The following is a 16641-nucleotide window of genomic DNA, read 5'->3' on the forward strand; positions in this document are numbered from 1 at the left end:
AAAGATAATATCCAATGCCACACCAAAACACTCCTTAGAAATTGTGTAGATTTCTGCATTATTTTAGCATTGGGAAAAACAAAATTTATGTGAATATGAGGTAGAAATAGGGTACTATGGCTTTAAGTTTTGCATGGCTATTAGAGCACAGAGCTATTCTACATTTCAGAACATTCAAAGGTTCACTTATTGTATTTAATACTGTCCGTATTAGGTTCAGGCATGTTTAAAATGTAAACAGCTGTGAGGGCTATATCATTTGAAGTTGTCATAAAAGCTATTAAAAGCTAAAGTTTCATCTACATTAAATCCACCACAAACTTCAAGCCTAAAATATACTTATAAAAACCTGAGGGGATAGTAGTCAATTTCAATGCAAGAGAGAAAATCAAAGGGTGAACCAACTCAGTCCATTTTTAAGTCACTTATTGGTAGTCCAAAGTGACTATTTTATATACCATTGGCAGTTTTATTTACACAATATTTTTCTATATTTATGGATAATTTTGTGATACCTCTTGAACACTACCACATTTGTGATGATCAGCATATAAAATTTGTATTTTTTTTCCTGATGAGAAATATTCTGATATTTTCACTGATCAATTTTTTTTGGATGAACTGAACTGAAATCAGCTCAAACACAGAGGTGTTTGGGTTAATTTTAGCACATTTGCAAAACTATTACTCTTGCAACTTATTAAAAATGAAATAAAACTAATATGCAAGTATTGATTCGTCACATATTTTCAAAAATCAAAATAAAATTTTATTTTAGAGTGTAAGAACTTATAATGAGGCTCATTAGCATTCTTTTCAAAGAATAATAGTGCCCTTAGAACACAGAATTAAATTAAAATATCTATCTTATGGGAAGGAAGGAAGAAAGAGTGGATAAAAGGCAAAAGGGAGAAGACAACAAAGAAAGAAGGGAGGAACTCATATTTTTATTCTACATAAGGAGGAAATTATTAGACACAGACCAGTTTTAAACAAAATTAAATAAAATAATCTAGGACCTCAAATTTAAAAATATATATAAGAATTGAAAATAAGATACGAATTTAGTTGTGATCACAACCACCGTTTGCTAACTGGGGACTAGAAGGACCTCAGCCCCTCCTGCATATAGCTCCAGCGATTAAAAAAGACCCAGAATGCTTTTGGTTACAGCTGGATTCTTCTAGTTGTCACCTGGTATTCCAGACACAAATGGCTACTGATGCAGCTACCTTTGCAGTCGCTATTCAGCAACCTCTCTAGAAAATAGAGACATTCTCCCTGCACTCTGGGCTGAAACCCATGTAAATTTTTCCTAAATCCTCTCCACAAATCTCCTTTCGCATGCAAATCCATAAATCATCATAATACTGACAAAGAATTTAACCAACACATGAAACTAATACTCATTCTCTTGCAAGCTCTGTACAGGTAAAACTCCTCCAACTTCAGGCACCTTTTCAGGGCTCTCTTCAGAGCTTAACCTGCTGAATATCAACACAACCACCCAGTCTTCCAGGATATGCCATTAATCACTCCAACCTGGGTCAGGTGGCTGGACGTGCAGGTCACTGCTTCCTCATCCACATTCTAGATAAACATGCTGCTCTGGGGCATGGAACCTCATTTACTGCTATCGCCCTCGCATCTCACAAAACAGAACGGAAATAAACAATATACAAAGCAGAAACAAGCAGTACTTACTGAAGATGGCAAACCTGGAGGAACTTTGCGAACTTTCTTTGTCTGTACTTCTGAAAGAAAATGAAGAGGCTGTGAGCTGCCCGCATGCCCCTTTTCCTAACTAAAGCAGATTAAACCACGAAGCCATTTAGATTAGACCGGATTTTCTTACATCGTTACTTTACCAAAATGTCGGTACCACGTTCATCTTTTATTCTGACAGAAATCAAATTCTGCCTTTTTCACTTCTTAATGCCGTCATTGTTTCTTATAAGGGCAGCCAAGACAACACAAGAAATAAGCCTTGCACCAAAATGGTTCTCGGGCTACTTACAAGTTGTTAGCAAACCCACCCAATGCACTACTGAGGGGGAGTCGTGAGCCTGACAACTGAGCAAAATTGTATGTTTTTTGGTTTTTTTTTTCTCTTTGTGGGGAGTGAGGGTAGGATGAGATGGTGGTATTAAAAAAGAAAGAAAGAAAAAGAAAAAGACTCCTAATAGTCACCCAGGCGTTCCGACAGAGGCATACCTACCCATGGCACTACTGTGAAGAGGCCTCCTTCGGGGGTTATTGCTAGGATACTGATAATACTGGGAACCAGGTTTGGTGGGCGAAAGGGTTCCTGGGTTGCCCATATCCATGTCACCTCCAAGGAGACTCTGCTAAAAGGTTAAAAAAGGGAAAACAAACATATCAGGTTAATTTTTCACATTCACCACCCCCCAACTGATTGTTAGTACTTAAACCAACATAATAAAGAAAACAGCATCTGCCAAGCTGAAACAATTAAAACACAACGAAACTAAAAGAAAAAGAAAAGCGGTCTCAGAAGCTAGCATAAACTATGTGAATTTTTTTAATACTCTACTTTGGAGAGGGAGGTAGAAGGTGATTCCCTTTAAAGCAATCTTTTAATCTTTTAAGACGACTAACGTTTTAATTTTATAGGAAAAGGGCACTTATGTAAGACTAATGTTTTCTTTATCTAGACTTAGGCTCATATCTGGGAACTATTCACGCCCTTCCTTAACAAGAACCAAGAAGACTTTGATTTTTCGAACGCACAGGACTTGCCGGGCGGCTCCCGTTGGGGGCGAATGTAGGGGCTCCCGTCTCTGCCTTTGCACCGGTATGGCGTGACCCTCCACACATTCACACGCCACCCACAGAACAGAAAATGCCAGCTGAACCAGGAGGAAATGCAAACCTTCACACTAACTTCCAAAATTATAGAAATAGTAGGCATTCGAAGCTAACAGGAACAAATTAAAAGACTTTAGAATGCCCTCTTGAGGACTATCGGAGGCTGAAACACACCCCCAAAGATTAAACATTTATCTGAACACTGGAAAACTTTCACAAATATCATTAACTGATCACAGTGTGACAAATTACTAAACCTTCGAAAATGATGACATATGAACGATTATATAATAATATTACATTTTCTAAAAAATGCATAGAAACTTACCCATAACATATAAATCGCCTGATTATACTCTGCATTGAACACATTGTTCTTTTAATTATTCTGATATGCAAAAAAACAAGTGTAGATACTACCATTTATATTAAGAACAAATTTACTATTTAATAAAGAAATTTTAAAATTAAGTACTAAAAATCTAACTTTATCGTTACTTGTAATCAACTTTTACTGACTGAACTAATTACTGTCCTTGATAAAGTACAGAATGTGTTTTCCCTAATCTAAATTCTAATCACCATGTCACTCACAACAGACTTAGGGATGCTTCACTAACACACTATTCACATGCAAAATACTCTAAATAGGCCAATTATGACTCTGCCCCTGTTCCCTGGTTAACCCGCTGAGAACTGAAAAATTTCACAAGGCAGTCACCAACTAAAACAAAGGGTCCTTGTTTTAAATTAAGACAGTCTTTTTGATTCCTAAATAGCTCAACAAAGTGGCATGTCTTCTAGTGAAAGCAGTTGGTCAAATATGACCCATAAGCTGGAAAATCAAAAATTCAAGCCTCCCCTTTCCACCGCCATATAGCTAAATATCATAAAGAGAACCTCTCCATTTTAAGGGATTTTTTTCAGTGCTGGATGAGTAATCTATAAAGGACTAATCAGTTACTGACAAGCTTGCCTTTGCTGATTCCAGTTTAAGACTTTTCGAAGAGATACATAATAAACCTTAGTTTAAAATAAAACTTCAAGGATGAGATTTTAAGTTGGAAGTACATTTTGAGTAATAAACTCCCTGCAAGTATCTTAATATTTACCACATAAACACCTAATAAAAACCAGATTATTTACCAGAAAAAAATCTGACATCTGCATGCTCAACTATTGCCTCTTCTGAATTTAGGATATCAAAATGCCATACAATGACAAACTAAAATGCAGAGCTCTTTATAATAAAAGTTTTCTACAAGTCAGAAATCCAACAGCGTAACATCAAGTGATTTCTTTGTCATTTTAGGAATGGCGTTCCAACATTTTAGAATCTCAACTCAAAATTTCACTCTTGGTACATCTTATTAACAAAGTCTATATTTATTTAAGTCCAAATGCATTTCCAAGATTTCTCTGAAATTTCCATCAATAAAACTGAATGATTTTAAATCACAACCTCGTTATAGTTTGGTAAATCTACAAATGAGTCTTCATTTCATTGGAAACAGGAGTTTGAAAATGATACGATTGATAATTTTTTTGGTATCTTATTTTTTAATGAAATGTATTGGGGTAACATTGGTTAATGACACTATATAAATTTCAGGTGTACAACTTTATACTGTGCTATCTGTATATCCATTGTGTGCTCACCATCTGTTTGACCCCTTTTACCCTCTCTGTCCTCCCCCTACTGCCCTTTGCCTGTTGGTAACCGTGGATAACTTAGTATTGTAGATAGGTAATACCCTCTTCATTTTCCTTTTTCTAAAATGATATAAAACATTCAGAAAAGGGCTGAGCAAATATGTTGAAATCTTTATTTGTCTTTTTAAGGAGCTTAACCATTGATTTATTTTGTTGGTCTTGGTGGCAAAGGTTTTCACTCCCAAGAAAGTAGACAGATGTAGTCAATAGGTCACACTGAAAACGAACAAGGTTGTTATACCGTACTTTAGCAGCATTTCACCATAGAGCTGTGAAAAATATAAAATGATAACTAGAAGAGAGCTAACTGCCTGTGGCTGACCTTATTGTTGTTAATTTAAAATAAAATCATTTCATGGGCCAGTTGCAAATAAATCATGCATACAACTCTCGCATGTACAGCCAGCCACATGAACTATGTAGAGTGACTTAGTACTAAGACCAGACAGCGCTTACAAACATTTAGTGGATTGTGCTAATCTTTTTTTTTTTACAAAGCACATTCCTGTTTCTATCTTTTTAGACCTGTTTGTTCCTTTTTCTTTTTCACTCAGACAATGGAATCATTCTTCTAATGCAACAAAAATAAGCATTTCCTCACACTTAAGGGGGCCCTAACCAGCCCCCCCAGGGAAAATTAAGATAAAAAATATGTGTTGTTATTGTAGAGTATACTTGTGAAATGAACAATGACCATTTACTATTGTTTGGCCTTTATGTCACACACTTAACTCTCTGTAGCAATAAGATAAAAAATTTTCCAGCAGCTGAAAAACCTGTGTTTATGAATTTTAAAAAGTTAATGGCATTCAATTTAATAAGGTAAATTAAATATTGCATAAAATGGATAAGGAATTCATTTATATATGAATTTACCTACACAAATATATACATATGTATGTATATAAAGACAAACTTATGGTTAATAGAAGTTAAGTTTGAAAGCTAAAGTCTACTTTTAAAACGGGCACATTCTCGTTTGCCTGAAATAGGATTACAAAGGTTTTAGGTTTCTGACATTGTGCAAGCTCATGCTCTGCGGTTATGCTGGGTCCCAGTAGAAAGCTGCCCGCATCTGCCAGGAAATACTGGAAGCAAGATGTGGCATCTCGAAGAGCTAACCTGTAAATCTTAAACCCATAGTTTAGCATTTTGTTTAACTGTCTGAAATGTGATGAGATGAGCCCTTCCCCTTGTTCAGTCCTTATTTTCTTGAAAGACAATTTTAAGACTCAAAATACCCTAACCAAAGAACAAAATAGGCTGACTTTGTCGGTCAGGTTTAAATATTTTGGGGTCCACCCCCTACAGCCAATTCTTCAGCAGAGCCAGTCCCAACACAGCCACTGACATGCCAAGTGCAGCATTCTGTGAGGGTCCCTTTCAATTAAAATTTTTGTTGGTTTTACATCAGATCTGGGTTTCAGACTGCCTTTCGAACACAGTCTCAACCCGGCCCCCATTTCTTTTGGGGGAAGCTTTTTAACAATCTTGATCAACCACTGAACTCTCTGCTTATGCAACCGAGAATGCAAACCATGAATTAAACTTGAGTAACAGAAAAGCAGCATATATCTCAAATTAGATTTATAACTGAATGGTAATCAAAAATAGAACTAACTGCTTCAAGCTTAATTTATCAACTTTTTTCTCCTTAAACTAAAATCATCTTTCTGTGAACTATTATTTCATTTCAGTCAGCACTTTAAATGTAATGGGTGGGTGGCACATTTCTAAAAAGGAAGATTATATTTACTCTTAATTATAGATATGAGTGAGATCAGAGTACGATGAATGCTGCTTTTTGGCTTATAATTAATTCATCTAATAGGTGAATGACCCTGAATTTCAGAGTTGAAATCTGGGAGAGGAACAAAAAGAAGTAGAAGAGAAAAAAAAATCTCTGGGGAAAGGCAAATGTGCCCCTGGTTTCTTAGGGCTTTCTCTGATTTTGCGTCACTCCCATTACGTTGTGATCCGATATCAGACACAACATCTTGGGGGGATGTTATAGAACAGAGAAAAGCAGTCTCAGATGAAACCAGATTAAGCTCCTTTTCTGAACTATTGCCAAATGCTTGTGAGTCTAATTCATGTTTGGGTATTCTAGTACTCACACAGCTGCAATTCCATTCTTTCATCACAAACCTAAGTGATGTATAGTGGCTTTGTATGGCGAACTGACTCTCTAAAGCCAGGAGGAATTTTGGTAGGCTTTACGTGAATATGGAAAGAAAATTCTGAACCACAATAAAACTTAGGAATACTGGATATATGTACAGGTACCTAATCGACTTTGCAGTGCTGAGGGCAAAATACACACTGAAAACATTACAAATTAGATTTATTGAAAACACTTCTAAAATCACAACTGAGGTCATTTCTACAGAGTTCATTCTGCACAGAATTGGGTTTTGAAAGACACTGCTGAATAAGATTCCTAACAGCCACAGGGAAGTTTTTGCAAATCCCTGTCGAATAGCTGCTGCTGAATTTGCCATTTTGACCACAGAAGGGCCATTGCTGACTTTCTATAGTAGCAGGAGGGGACGGTCATTTTGCTGCGGTTGGCACTTACTCTGCAACATAGAATATATCTTGCACCAAAGGGCAATGAAGAACACAATATTTCCACCTGTCCACTTTTTAACTTCAGAGCTCAAAACTGAAGGTCAGTCTTTGGAAAGCCTTTACTCCTGAGCCTGAAGGTCCTGGAATGTACCTTTCTGGTTTATTTTGATTTCTGTCTTACGCTTGGTTTCAACAAAAGAGAACTCAGGACATTTAGGAAGAAAAGATGGCAGGGTAACTTTCATAATCAGGGGCTTCCCAGATTGCTACTGTGTTGCAGAGAAGGGCAGATTATTAAAATTATCATGGCGCAAAAACGTTCTTTTAAGGGCTTTCGGTCAGCATTTTCCATTTCTACTGTATAAACATGGAATGCACATTGTAACCAGTCAGAAGTAGAATCTCAACCTCCTAAGGAAAGAGGGAGGGTATGAGTTGGACAAATCAGCTGAAATCCTAGCTCAGAGGCACACAAGCAATATGACTGGGGGTTAGTTCTGCAACTGCTTTCAACCATATTCCCCTCCTCTGTATAAAGGGAATAATAAAAGCCCGATCATAGTGTTACCAGGAGCAGATGAGACAACATATGTAAAATGTCCAGCAGAACTGGTGTCTAGCCCATAGTTACCCTCCTTCCTCGGTCCCTCCAATTCATAGTCCCATATTACAATCCATTGATGATTATATAAAAGATTCCTCAAGAGTTGTGAATTGCTGTCAGTCAGATCTTCTATTCCATGTTCAGTGGAAAAGTATACATCGAGATAATAATTTTGAAAAGTCACCATAAAAAAACTGGAAAAGAGTATGAGGGTCTACATAAACAGTGATGACATAGCCTCATGGCCTAGAGCTACGCTGGCAACAAGAAATGGGCAGTTTTGTTCCATATTTAACAAAGAAACTGGCCAACAATCAATCTCAATAATTTCAGCTTAAGTGGCCATTTTCCTGGAACTGCCACAAGGGTTACTTCAATGGCTCATTTAATTTTGCTTTTGCAAGCATGAGCAAACTGTGACTGTTAATTCAACTATACATGAGAACAAAACTAGTCACACTAGGTATGCAAAAATAACAAAAGTATTTGATAGAATTTTATCAATCATGTGATGCTAAATAAATTCAAATTCTTAATACTGGATTAGCCACTGATAAATGACTTCAAATTGGTTCAATTTTGTTTCTCCCTTGCAAGGCTAATTGTAGACATTTAATAAATATTATGTGATATATATCATGTTATTTTAAAATATATATATTTATTCCCCTGTAATGTTACCAAAAAATAAATGAATGCATTTAATAGTTTTGGTTGGAAATTTGCATAACTCCCAAAGAATTCAATTGACCTTGTACAAAATTATTTTAGTAGTGATTACATTTCACCAAACATTCAAATATATTGTCTTTTCCTATAAATAAACACAATACCTTGTATTTAAAAGTTGTAATGTGATGTAAAGGTTACCATATTAACTATTATTTAATGTATAACAGTAATAATCAAGTAAAAACTCATGCATTTTAGTACAGAAATTATAGCTGCCCAAGAGTTGGCAAGATTTATGCATTCACCTATTTGACTACCTCCCAAATTAAAAAAAAAAATACATTATGTATCGTGTACAATAAAGTGAGGAGGTCTTTCCATAGTTTCTGAAAATCCATTCTGGAATCCCAAGTCTTCTATTACATATTAAAAAGAGGATTACATTTATTAGTGAGAAGAAAGAAATACAGCAAAAAGAAAACACAAAAGCAATCAGTGACCTACAATAAAAGTGGATTTGAAGAAATCTTATATAAACAATACAGAATTTAAGATAACTAACTTCTTTTCAGATTATGTCCCTTCCCAGGGCAGGAAGTTTATTTAATGTATAATTTGATAAGTATGCTATAGTCACTACTTGCCTAAAAATGTTTCTCTTCAGCAATTTCGTTCCACAGTAAAAATAGAACAATTTGAATAAGGCCTGTTAACATATGAGGGAATTAATGCCACTTCTCCTATAAATATAAACATGTGGCTATAAGTAATGTGCTGAAAAGTATATTTGGCCAGGTAAATAAATAGCAATTTTAGTAAAATAAAGGAAATCACACTGTCACTTGTCAGTCTTCTTCATATTGAGTGGGGAAGGTTCCATTTCAAGGTTGTTGGAAATGCCTTCCCCTCTGAGCAAAGGTCTATAAAAACCATTTTCGTGTATGGTAGAGGCTGTTCTCCCGGAGGATAGGGACGGGGGTCTCCTTTACACTGCTTACCCAGCACCTGGCATAGGTGCCAGATTAAGTCTAATGGCCAACTCCATAAGATTTTGTAAAATAAAGTATCCCGACAACTATTGGAACTTGTAAATAAGGTGACAAGCATACCACATGACATGAGAAGGCTGAGGTTACCTGGAGAAGCAGAAATTGCATAAGGGAGTCTTCAAATCATTGTGAAATTCTTTAAGTCCTAACTATCCTTCCAGGCCTCCTGCTCTAAGTGGGTCTGCTTTCATTGAGCATTAACAGTTTTTCAACCAAAGTTCTCTTTCCTCCATACGTGGCTTATCAAGAAATGTGGCATAAAGGCCAAACTAGTTTAAATACTAATTAAGACAGGAAATAACTTACTCATGTTTTAACTCCCTATTGCCTAGCGCAGAGACCCGCCATGGCACATGCTCACTAAATATTGAAATAAACACAGACGAACTATTACTATGGATCAAATGGAGAACTTAGGTAACTATCTTAGAATTTTTTAGCATAAATCTGTTCCATTATCCATTCCAACTACTGTTGCTCTAATAATAGTAGTAGCTACTATTACCACTAATAGTAGTCCTAGTAGTAAGAAGAGAAGGAGGAAGAATGTGAAGAGTAGTGGGAAGGATAATAGGTATAGTTGTAGCAGCAGCTATTGTTACTGTATGCTAAGAGCCAGTCACAGCTGCTAACAAGGCAGAAGATATGACCCCCCTCCCCTCATCGTACACAAGGGGACATTCAGCGTGGGAACGTTGCCTGGCCAATGCCATGTGGCTGGCAAGCAGCAGAGCCAGGATGGGAATTCACTTAGGCTTGACTTCAAAGCCTGTGCGTCTCCTCTACCCACACACTCCCTCCCTCCAGATTTCTTACTCTCCGTTTTTCTTGCCCTCACCCCAACCATTAGGAGGAGTCAATCTCTTTCTCTTTACTTCATCCTCACATCAAAAGCTCATCTGTCAAACTTACTCTGGAGGAGCCTCTAAATCAGCAGAGTCGGATAGGCCTGTGTGTGAGTGTCACTTATCTCTTGGATAACCTTGGAAAATCTGTCTAACCCTTGCCGTCTTCAGGCTTCTTGTTTGGGCAATGTTGGTATAAATTATACTGACTCATTGTAAGAATTAACTGAGATAATATACTTAGCAAAGTATATGTAAATATAAGATAATGTACTTAGCAAAGTTCCTAGCACTTACTCAGCCTTGATTAATTGTAAGTATTGTTTTATACACACACACACACACACACACACATATATATGAATACAATTATTATATAACATATTGTTGTATAAGTTAGAATGTAATACGGTATATTACTATATATAAGTATCACATATACTGTATATTATATAAATTTGTAATAGGCCAAGGAAGTGTTAGGCCATAAAACAGCATGCCATCTCAGTTGAAATCCCAGGTCTTGTGTCTGAAATCTCTCACTGCCATTGCTTCTGTTCTCCACAGCCTCTTGTTATTCATCTCTACCCTTGATTGCCATAGTGTGGTCAACTGTCTTCTCTAATGAGGTTCAAATGCGTTTTCTTTTTTAATTATTATTATTATCATTTTGTTGTTGTTATTTCTTTTCCCCCAGTCTGCTCTCATTTTAGTCCTCTCACATTCAGTTCTCTTTCTTCGAGACTTTTCTTTCTACTTCATCTGAAAAAAATCATCGGTTGTAACATTTCCCTTATTGTATGGCAAGTAAGTGTTTATGCATCTAATTTCTCCCTTCTAGTCTGGAAGTTCCTCAAGGGCAGAAAATGAGCCTCAGTCACCTTTACATTCTTGGCACCTAGCACAGTAGGCCCTGCTACGTATCATGTCCTTAATAACTAATCAACTACAGAATGTGCTTACGTGATTTCACCGTTTATGGTCATGATAACTTCTCCATCTCTAGCCTGGTAGACATAAAACTCCTACACCTATATACATTAAGTCTGGTCCTTCGCTTTTCTCCTATGCCTCTGGAGTGGCTTTTAAAATCATCACCCATCAAAACTAAAATTTGGGGTGGCCAGTTAGCTCAGCTGGTTAGAGCGTGAGCTCTTAACAACAAGGTTGCCGGTTCAGTCCCCACATGGCCCACTGTGAGCTGCGCCCTCCACAACTAGATTGAAACAACTACTTGACTTGGAGCTGATGGGTCCTGGAAAGACACACTTAAAATAAATTAAAAAATTAAAAAAAAAAAACAACCCTAAAATTTGATCCTCAACATGTAAAAGATTCAACACATCTTTCCCACAAAACTTCTAAGGCTTCCTGATTATTCTCTACGCCCTTTAAAATATATTTGAGGAGTCAGCATTTGTAAATTCTGTGTCATCATTTGTAAACACACATGATGTTTTACATTTGTTTTCATCTATGATTGGTTTGGTTGGAAAATGGCTGGACTTCTCTAACTATGTTGCAATGTCAAACGGTTCCTCATTCGCCCAGTGAGGCCAGGTTCTAGAGAGAATCTGGGGTAACGCAGGCACCACCCGGAGGAACAGATTCAGGGATCCCACACATCTCCAGAAGAAGAGACTCAGCAGGAAAGAGGAACAAAGGCAGTGACAAAAAGAGGGATGGAGTGTGGAGAGTTCTGAAGAGAGAGGTTAGTACTCTGGGGAACACAGCACACAAAACTGGCTAGAAGAAATTAAAAGAGCTGGCTGAGAAATTACTCTCCTTAGTAAGTAACAAGAAGTCTTAACTTGATATTTAGCACTGGAATTTTATAATTTCTTAATTATGGATAATGGGCTGGGTCAGACAGGATGAAAAGATAGAGGACTTAAGGCCCCAGAAATGGTCACAGTAGACTAGAGATAGAAAGAAGGTAAGGCACCGACAAGAACTGAGCTTCAAATACAATACAAATTTTTGGTATATTTCTTCATAGGAATTTACATGGCCTAAACTTTCTTAAGTCTATTCATGTTCCAATTTGTATGAACTCTTCTGACTAGGCTAATGTTTCCCGAATGCCATCACTAAGAACAATAGTCTAAGACAGAGGTCATCAAGTGTTTTCTTAAAGGGTCAGATAGTAAATCGTTTTTTCCAGCCCTAAGGTCCCTATTGCAACTACTCAGCTCTGCTGTTGCAGTACTAAATCAACCAGGTAGAAATGGAAATGGAAGTGAACAGGTGAGGCAGTGTTCCAACAAAACTTTATCTATAAAAATAGTCTGTGGGCCAGATTGCAGCCATAGTTTGCTGACCTCTTTTCTAAGATGAAGGTATAGTGTTTTTATAGGACACATCCTCAAAGTTCAATTATTCTGCCATGGTAGAAATGCCACAAAATTTTATGGAAGCCATCCGCATTCCTGACTCTTTCCCCTTCACCTCAGCCCCACTCTGAATCTTCATATACGGCTGTCAGGATTTAACTTTCTAGAGCCCAGAGCTGCTCCTTTTCTCTCAGCAGAAAAACCTTTAGAGCTTGCAAATACTCTCACAGCTCAACCCACTCCAGACAAATTTCGCTCCATCCGTCCTTCTGACCTCTCTTTCCTGTTCCACACATTTGGTCCACTAAGCTGCGCTGAACAGCTATGGTTAGGCAGCCACTGGTCCAGGCATTGGGGATACAGAACCTCCTCGTCCGTATCTTCCTCTCAACTTGGCCTAAGTGCAGTGAGAGTCACATGGAACCCCAGACTCCCCTACAGCCTTCTCCTCTCTCCTCATCTCTAGCCACTGCCAGCCTCACAGGTTCAGCCTTCACCTCGGTAGCTTTGCCACTTCAAGCGACCTGTCCCTCTTTTAAAACTCCATTCAGAACTCACTCGAGAAAAATCTTTCCTAGGTAAACTAACCAGACTCCGATCTTTCAGCTTAGTCCATATTCACACACATATTTTATAAGCAGCCTTCAATCTTTATGAGAAAGATGATATTTGAACAATAAACAACCAACTCACTTTACGGGTTTAGAACATGGTTGTAATTTTTAAGTTTCGTGAGAGTAATTGTAGAGCACTGATAGCCATTTATATTCTATCTTCAAGGATGTAGGACAGGTATATATTTTATTAGTTTTCTCATAATTACTCATTATAAATATATTTCGATATGGAGCACATGACACTAATTATTTGAACTAGTTCACAGGCCAGTTTAACACAAATCATGACATGATTTAGCAATACAAACACTTCTAAAACACCAAAATAATGTCACTTATCAGTTGTTAAAGGAACCAAATACTTTTCATCTTTTCACACAAATATTTTGCAGAAAAGTACTTGAGTAAAACTGATCTGCTGATTCAAAATTAAATTAGACTTTTAATGCAAATACAAACAAAATGCCAAATATAGAAAAATGGGTGGGGAAAGCGAGAACACAGGTTTCTGAATTTAACTAAAAAACTAAAGGCATGATAATTATAGCTAAGAAATTTTTTACAAAGAAATTGAGGCAACTACTATATATACATATACGTATACATATATATTTTAAGCAAAGTAAATTAAAACAGTATGGTGCTGCTCCCAGAAGGGACAGAAATGGAGGTATGTATAGAGAAATTTAGAATGAAGATGTCATTTAAAAATCAATGAGGAAACAAGAAATTATTCAATAAATGGTACCAAAAATTGTTCACTATTTAAAGAAAAAAAATTAGTAGGTATTTGCATCACATTTTATGCCAAAATGTATTTAAATGCAAAGGTTAAAACATAAAAGCAAGGTAATAAAATATAAGCAAATTCTTTAAATTTTAATGTAGAGAAAACCTTTGTTAGCTATAATATTAGATTCAGAAAAATTAAAAGAACATATTAAAACTTATGGGTATATAATTGTTTTTTTAAACATGATGCAAGCCACAAAACATGTTTGAAAATAATCTCTACAACAAATAGTTCAAAGGAAAGATAAATATCTTTAATAAATAAAAAGATCTGAGATTGCAATAAGAAAAAATGCAGATAGGTTGATGAAGTACTCAAACCATTCCCTTATAGAAAAAATAAAATCAAAATTTGGCAATAAATATATGAAAATATACTTGGCAAATTACAATAAGACACATTTTCAGCTGCTAGTGAGAAAGTTTACTTTCATATACAGCTAATGAGAATGTAAACTGGTATAAACTCGCTGGAAGGCAATTTAAAATGTACAGCAAAATTTAAAAGCACATGACTTTGAAATTTCAATTTTAAAATTGTATCCAAAGGATAAAATTGGACAAGTATACAAAAATATACGTGCAAAGATGCCCATGGAAACTTTGTGTTACTGAAAATTCAGAAAAACCTAGCAGTTTTTTTAAAATAAATGAATAAGCATGAAATGATGTGGTAAATTTACATTTAATGAAAAAGCATGTTTTTAAAAAGTAGCACCATAGGGTATGACCAATTATTCTAAAAATCATCTGCAGGTTTAACCATTCTATGTAATTCCTCCATAATTCCTTAGTCAAATCATGATGTTTTATTAGAGTATTTCTTATTTTGCGGAAATTCCATTGCTTACATTTGTTATAAATAGCATACTTGAGTAACTTCACAGAGCAGAATTTTGCAAGATAATTTTAGATAGTAGGAAAAGGCAGAATAAAGATTATCTTCATTTCAGAAATATTTCTTGAACTTTGTTTATAGCAAGATAAAGAACAATCTGATCACATTTGTGCATACATAAACCCAGGTAAAGCTGTCACAGGGAGTTATCAGATATTTGAGAGCTTTCCATATAAAATACTAATAAACAAACGTCAATTTAAAAAGGATAAGGCCACTTGACTAATTTTTAAAAGTATGAAAAATAAACTGACTTTCATTTTAGTTTTTCATGGGTAGATTCTGTCATTATTTATAATTTCCGAATGCTCATTACCAAAATATAGAGACCAGGGCTGGTGTGAGCAAGTGCACAGAACCTCCCACTTTCCTGCTGCAGCTTCTTTTCTGCGTTTACCTAAATGATTTCCTATAGAAGAGCCGGATAAGTGCCTGCAGTGCTGTGGAGCAAGAACCATTTCGGACCCCGATCTACTCCACAAAGCACATGGGCAGAATGCAGTGATGATGCTGGTTTTTTTCATCCACTGAAGTCAGCTAGCTCTCTAACGCTCCCCAGGCAACAGTGGGCCTTTCAGAGAGAGCCCAGCTGTCTTTCAACGAAACACGCTTTGAGGGACCAACAGGTTGAACATCTAAAAAGTACCAAGCCTTTTTAGATGAAAGGTGCTATTTCCAAACTTGGCTAAAATATGTATTTTTAGCCATGTAGAAAGGTCTTCTTTATTTTATAGTTTTAAACCTTATGTGATCTCTAAGAAGCAAGTTATTTATACGGTGGGCTTAAAATCCTTTAACAAATGATATTTGTTTTATTTGTTACTTTTTTTTTCCTTCAGAAAAGGTAGATATCTGTTTCATAACTTTTTTTTTTTCATTTATGGGTTCACAGTCCCTTGGCCTCAATTTTGACACTCCAAAAGCCCTGAAAACTTTCTGGAGTTCTGTGACAAAGCTGACCTGCACCGATGCGAGGCTATCTATCATCTTTTTTCATCCGACTAGGTATATGACTCCTCACATGATCGCTATAGAAACAGTTATCTGTTTAATTACCAGATGCTGCATCACACTCCACGAGGGTTTACACAGAACACGTTATGCGCACCATATTAAACTTCCTAAAATGCGAAGAATTCCTGAATTCTGAAGTCTCTATGGCTCGAAGGGTTCTGTGGTCTATAAATGTTCTTTTCCTATACTGTGTGTAAGGCATGGTCTGAAAGAAAATTTACAACATCATCTTTAATTATTTTTGGGGACACTATCAACATCTAAACCTATTTAAAGTGAAAGCAGCTTTCACTTCCCTCAGAACATTCACAGCTAGCCTGCTCAACTTAAGCATAATGTGTTTTTGAACAGGTCCAGTTCGTCCAAATCTAGTGGGTCTCCTACAGGGAGACAATGTGAGGCCTTTCCTTATTGTTTGCCATATGGTAACTTTATTTCTTCTGGAGAGCATTTTCATATTCAGAACTACTAATCTTATCCATTCACATTTTTTTGGTTGTTTGGATTTATAAACTTCTTAACGGGACACATAATTTCACTGCTATTTAAAAATTGTTTTATATACCAAAATGATAAATAGTCAAATATCCAGGTTTCATTTGTGTAGTGGGCATGAAGCTCCACCTCCTTCAGGACCCAATGTGATCTTTGCTCTGAAATGGGTGCTCCACATCCAAAGCCAAGTTTCTCTAAAGTTTTTCAAC

The 16641-nt window shown here is 36.3% G+C and overlaps 1 protein-coding gene across 38 annotated transcripts in view; it reads right to left on the reverse strand.

The window, feature by feature from the left end:
* TCF4 (transcription factor 4) overlaps positions 1-16641 on the reverse strand; it is a 345675-nt gene that overhangs the window by 127368 nt on the left and 201666 nt on the right. For 24 of the 38 annotated variants that reach the window (XM_033087741.1, XM_033087730.1, XM_033087722.1 and 21 more), the window contains 2 exons: positions 2219-2348; positions 1705-1754 (listed from right to left, as the gene is read on the reverse strand). In XM_033087741.1, coding sequence (XP_032943632.1) covers positions 1705-1754; positions 2219-2348 — 180 coding nt within the window. The remainder of the gene's footprint in view (positions 1-1704; positions 1755-2218; positions 2349-16641) is intronic. The other 14 variants (XM_033087763.1, XM_033087749.1, XM_033087738.1 and 11 more) reach the window with 2 other exon arrangements.

The sequence above is a fragment of the Rhinolophus ferrumequinum genome, chromosome 19 (genome assembly GCF_004115265.2).
Source record: "Rhinolophus ferrumequinum isolate MPI-CBG mRhiFer1 chromosome 19, mRhiFer1_v1.p, whole genome shotgun sequence".
NCBI classification, from domain to species: Eukaryota; Metazoa; Chordata; class Mammalia; order Chiroptera; family Rhinolophidae; genus Rhinolophus; species Rhinolophus ferrumequinum.